The sequence below is a fragment of the Ostrea edulis genome, chromosome 4, assembly GCF_947568905.1.
Source record: "Ostrea edulis chromosome 4, xbOstEdul1.1, whole genome shotgun sequence".
NCBI lineage: Eukaryota > Metazoa > Mollusca > Bivalvia > Ostreida > Ostreidae > Ostrea > Ostrea edulis.
The window spans coordinates 29301519-29307667 of NC_079167.1; the positions used below are offsets into that span (position 1 = coordinate 29301519).

At 32.4% G+C, this 6149-nt stretch overlaps 1 protein-coding gene across 1 annotated transcript; it reads right to left on the bottom strand.

Annotated features, from left to right (window-relative positions):
- Positions 1–246: 246 nt before the first annotated feature.
- LOC125668131 (5-demethoxyubiquinone hydroxylase, mitochondrial-like) lies at positions 247–6086 on the bottom strand. The gene is made up of 7 exons (XM_048901939.2): positions 5944–6086; positions 5301–5561; positions 4493–4607; positions 4038–4122; positions 1739–1793; positions 759–827; positions 247–644 (listed from the first exon to the last, which is right to left on the bottom strand). The coding sequence occupies exons 2-7, from the start codon at positions 5484–5486 to the stop codon at positions 567–569; spliced, it is 588 nt and encodes a 195-aa protein (XP_048757896.2). The 5' UTR covers positions 5487–5561; positions 5944–6086; the 3' UTR covers positions 247–566.
- Positions 6087–6149: the final 63 nt, after the last annotated feature.

Below are 6149 nucleotides of genomic sequence, written 5' to 3' on the forward strand. Positions count from 1 at the left end.
TAACCACTAAAATAAGCCAAATTTATCACCCAACAGAAAAAAAATGCTATATGGTTTGAAATTTCTTAATTATCAAATACCCCTTCAACTGCTGGAGTAGAAGGAATAGATTTACCAATGAATCGGTCTACAAGGAGATTTCTAAATCCACTCTTTTCAAACTGCATAAATCCATACACTACAGGAGTTAATACACTCGTCTTTCATCAGAGAACGCTTTTCATGCTCTTGACAAAAATTTCAAAGTCAGACATACAATATTTTTATTTACAGTTGTTACTGTAATATACATGAATGAATGAAAATAACAAAACTTTATTCTCAATTACATGTAGACTGCCAAAATATAACTTACAAAACGCTAAAAAAAAAAATACATGTAGTATAAACTTATCAGCTGAAATATGTCTACATATTTGATGTACACAAGATTGTCCTTGGCAAGAAACAACTTTCTATTGCCAATTTAATTTTTCAGACATGTGTTACAAAATTTAACAGAGAATATTAGAAAGTTAGTATTTCTTGATAATGAAAAAAAAAAATGATTCTTTGAGATTGTGATTTCATATCCTCTCTGATAACCAAATGGCTCCCAAACATCCAACCTTTATAACCTGCGTCAGGGCTTGATACATTGGGGCCTTAAAAAGAAAGATATAATACATGTATTAAGGGATATGTGTAAACAGATTATCTACCTGTTCACTTTAAAAAGAAAAAAATCAACCATGGTTCCATGATTGACCTTCACATACCTTTTCAGCATCGTGTTCTAGACCAGTGTCATGATGATGAAGTTCGTCATCTCTGAATTTTCTCAATTTCTGGAAAAACAGAAACAGACAAGTACTGACAGTATAAACATTTTATGATCAGATTTTTTTTTGGTTGATTACATTTAATTTCATAAATATCAACTGGACTTTCTTAATCAGGTAATATCACACTAATTTACCTCTAATAGATTTCTTAATCCGGTAATATCACTCTAATCTTTACCTCTAATAGATTTCTTAATCCGGTAATATCACTCTAATCTTCACCTCTAATAGATTTCTTAATCCAGTAATATCACACTAATTCACCTCTAATAGATTTCTTAATCAGGTAATATCACTCTAATCTTTACCTCTAATAGATTTCTTAATCCGGTAATATCACACTAATTTACCTCTAATAGATTTCTTAATCAGGTAATATCACACTAATCTTTACCTCTAATAGATTTCTTAATCCGGTAATATCACACTAATTTACCTCTAATAGATTTCTTAATCCGGTAATATCATTCTAATCTTTACCTCTAATAGATTTCTTAATCCGGTAATATCACTCTAATCTTTACCTCTAATAGATTTCTTAATCCGGTAATATCACTCTAATCTTCACCTCTAATAGATTTCTTAATCTGGTAATATCACACTAATCTTTACCTCTAATAGATTTCTTAATCCAGTAATATCACACTAATTCACCTCTAATAGATTTCTTAATCAGGTAATATCACTCTAATCTTTACCTCTAATAGATTTCTTAATCCGGTAATATCACACTAATTTACCTCTAATAGATTTCTTAATCAGGTAATATCACACTAATCTTTACCTCTAATAGATTTCTTAATCTGGTAATATCACACTAATTTACCTCTAATAGATTTCTTAATCCGGTAATATCATTCTAATCTTTACCTCTAATAGATTTCTTAATCCGGTAATATCACTCTAATCTTTACCTCTAATATATCCTTGTGTTTCTCTGGATCATCCTCCATTAGATCTCGAATCTGGCTATTCAAAAAAAAAAATTCTACACTATCCTATTGACAAGCTATGGAATGATAGCCATTTAACATCAGTTATTCTCAATAATGGAATAAACTTGCATTGTATCGACAGTACATTGTAGAGATCCACTTATGAATTAACCCTATACTCACTTGTAAACAGACTTGGATATGATTGATTAAATATTATTTAACGTTCCTCTCGAGAATCTTTCAGTTAATATATATGGAGACGTCATTATTGCCTGTGAAATGCTGCAAAATTTAGGCCTATTTGCTTGGCGCTTACAGCCTTTGAGCAGGGAGGGATCTTTATTGTGACACACCTGCTGTGACACGGGACCTCGGTTTTTGCGGTCTCATCTGATAAAGGACCACCCCATTTAGTTGCTTCAAATGACAGGCAAGGGGTACTGAGGATCTATTCTAACCCGGTCTCCACGAGAATACGTGATTTTGTCAAAATTATCCACCAGTCAGAGTCTACACTTCAATCCATTTAGCCAATCAGATCATAACTGATCTTATTTTTGTTTAATCTTTAATGTACAGTGTACTTCTGTTTGAAAATCAGCAACAATGTGTTCTTCTTTAAAATAATGTAATTTTTAGGGTTATAAATTGAGAGGATACCAGACTAATTTTGTTTTGAGATATCCGAGAGTCTTTGATTAGTCTTTTGGATACACATGATTAACACCATGACCTACATGTATAACGTTAAAGACACTGAATAAGAGCATTGCTTGGATACAATTTGCATTTGGCATCTAAAAAGAATTAAGTATGTCTCTTAGAAGAATCTAACTCTATTCGTTGTTAATCAAATTAAAACTGTGACAAACAGGGCGTCCATCTGGCTACTTGCACATTTTGTAACTCTGTTTAAATCAGTAAATGGTCAAGCAATTCTAGTGTTTGGAATATTTGGTAGATTTTTTTCAAAATGTTAGGTGGATCGATCCTCATGTGACTTATCAATATTAATGGTTGAAAGTGGAAAAACTGTATAAATTTCCACTCAATATAGTTTGATTTAATCAATAACCAAAGAAAATGCGTATGTTGCCACCTTTTTAAAGATGTTAGACATACAAAAACAGATGTATATATCAACATAAAAAATCGCACATTTTCGTTAAACAAAATAATGAAAATTGGTTAAAACTTGTTGAAATTACTAATTTTAAGTGTCAACAGTTCAAGAAAACTGCTAATTCAAAGATATATCAAAATTAATTGTGGATATTAGGGAAATCATTGTGTCATAGACATGCAGTAGAGAAAATTCCAGCATAGGAGTTATTGCCCTTGACAACATTTTAAAAAATTATAAATAATTGATTATCTATGGAAAATGAAAACTTTTTCAGTATCAAAAGTTTACCAAATTTTTTATTTTATTCAGTGAACAAAATTCCTCTGAGAGATATATTTCTATCATGTGCAAAATTTAATTAAATAAAGGTTTTGCAAAAACCTATGACATCACATGAGGATCGATCGACCTTAAGTTTGAAATATCGACACTTCATGTTTTGATAACTTTCACTTAAAGGAATTGTGATCTGGCATATTAAGTGTAAATTTGGCTAATATCTTAATTTTGGCTGAATATTCAGTTACCACTAAAAACCCAATTTAATCAATATAATATTGTTGAAATTAACATGCCAATTAACTTAATATATGTCAATTAACTTAATATAATTATGTCAATTAACTTACTATATGTCAATTAACTTAATATATGTCAATTAACTTAATATAATATGGTATCACACAGTACTGAGAGGAAGGGAAGAAAATTAGCTGTTAAAAAATTTACACCATCTAGTGTAGAGAGTAAAACTGATATTATTACTACTTCATTAAAACAACCGTAGTGTGTCTGTATTTTAACTGTAGTGTGTCTGTATTTTAACCGTAGTGTGTCTGTATTTTAACCGTAGTGTGTCTGTATTTCAACTGCAATGTGTCTGTATTTCAAGTGTATCTGTATTTCAACTGTAGTGCATATGCATGTATTTCAACTGTATAGTGTCTATGTATTTCAACTGCAGTATGCCTGTATTTCAATTCTTCAACAGTAGTGTGTCTGTATTTCAACTGTAGTGTGTCTGTATTTCAACTGTAGTGTGCCTGTATTTCAAATGTAGTGTGTCTGTATTTCAACTGTAGTGCCTGCATTTCAACTACAGTGTAGTGCATTTTAAAATCATGTTCACACTTTTGTATCAATCATTACCTGTTGTAATGATCTCCGATCACAGACTCGACAGCCACTGTGCATGCCATAGCTCCCTCTTTGCCAAGCATAGCTGATCCTGCACCTGTGCATAAATGTAATTACAATTCAGGTTCAAGAGACTTTTTACAAGGATTCCACTACAGGTAATTGTAGATAATTCTAGATAGCTCAGCAGGTAGAGCACCTGTCTAGAGTTCATGGAGCAGGATAATGAATCCTGGTTACCTGTATCACAATATCCCCTACCTATACACCCACAAACATAACATTTATATTAGGTGAGCTTCAAGATTCATGCCATGTCCACTACAACTTGCAATAGATTCCGGAAATTTGAAAACAATATGAAAACACTTTTGGTAAGTAAGTATTTATGGAACTCTGTAACACCATAAGTTAATAACTCATTTCACTAAGAACTCTTGGAAAAGTGAAATTTGAGATATTCATACCCAGGGCAAATCCTGCGACATTCCAAACAGGGAGGAGTGCTGTAGGTCTCACTCTCTTCTCTACTATCAACTTGTTAAAGGTCTCAAGATGTTCCTGTTCTTGCTCTTTCATTTCCTACAAATAGAAATTAAGTAAAATTTACTTCTGAATGAATGAACTTGATTAACATTAATGCACAAATGAACTTTCTAAGATTTTTTTAACTGGTTACAGAAAAGAATCTTTACAAATCTTCACTGAAAAATACAATTAAGTTAGCATGAAAAAATCAACTTAATTTAATCAAGATCAGAAAATCCTGAATAATTTGTTTTCAGCTAAAACTATTGGCCTTTTATCACATATGCATATATATGCCAAATCTTCTTGTCGGGCTGAAATTTAGCCCCATTCCCAATGCTGAAAAGCAGGTGTTTTTCCCAAATTGATGCCTAAAAATTCTCAATTGATGGATGCTTTGATGAGAATATGCCACGAGGGGCCATCCAACCTCCGTGCCACTCTGTTTCAAAAAATTGTGACAGTTTTTTCTATGCCAAAGACTGGGAATTAAAGCTTGTTTAAGCCAGCCACATTGATAATAAAATTTCAAATGGTTTGTTTTTCTTATTAGTTTGTATGAAACAAATTTCCCAATTTCAATCAAATATCGCTATTTTCCCAAACTTAAAGGCCCTGGCCCTTGGATTCAAGGGGTAAAAAAATCCCTGCAGTATAACTGCAGAAAATTTACAGAAACCTCCTGGAAAGGCACATTAAAAAGTTAACATGTCTGCATACGAGACATTAAATCTTGTTAATACTCACTTGTATAATGGGTCCAACAGGGGTCCTGCCCAACACAGCTAATTGGCCTGCATAAATCCGATCGGCACCCAATTCTCCTGCTTGGTCCACTCTGATTATGCGACTAAGTAGTTTTCTGGTTTTCTCATCTCTTGCGCGTTGGCTGATGCGTCTTACACTCATTTGACAAAGTAGTGGGAAAGACATGATTCATATATAACACTTTCCTTAAAAAAAAAACTGCTCACAAAAACTAACAACACAGAGGCTTGTACAGGTAATCTGAAAACGAAAAAAAATTTAAACATGTATATACGTTCAGTCTAATGATTTTTATCAAAATTAGCACCTAGGATTTTTATTTCATTTTTTCCCTGTAAAATTTGTTAAGACCCTTCAGCAAAGGGCTATGTACAATTAAGATTATTATTTGCTACTGAATTAATGTAATATAACCAAATAACGTGTCACATATATTTAATATATACTCAGCTCATTCTATCATATTCTTGATTAGTCCCTGTGATAAAACTGCTTTCAACGGATGGACCGAATTTCCTCAGTATAAAATTTACTATACAGTTCAACTTTGAGTTAGTATGTTGTCCTTTAAACTTTTCAAAATCGAGTTTAAAGTTATCAATCGAGTGAATAGTTTCATTACCTTTGGCTGACAGTGGCATGCCCCAGTTTTTCATACTCTATGTTAGGTAAGATTAACCCTTGTTTCGTAAGCCAAGGGTAGACTGGCTGGCCGATGCGTCTGCTGTCACGCACGCAAGACTGAAAGTAGATTTAAACAGGCTCGCACAAAATTTCTATTCATTCTTTTAGATAATTGGTTATCATTGAATTGTTTGACATATGTTA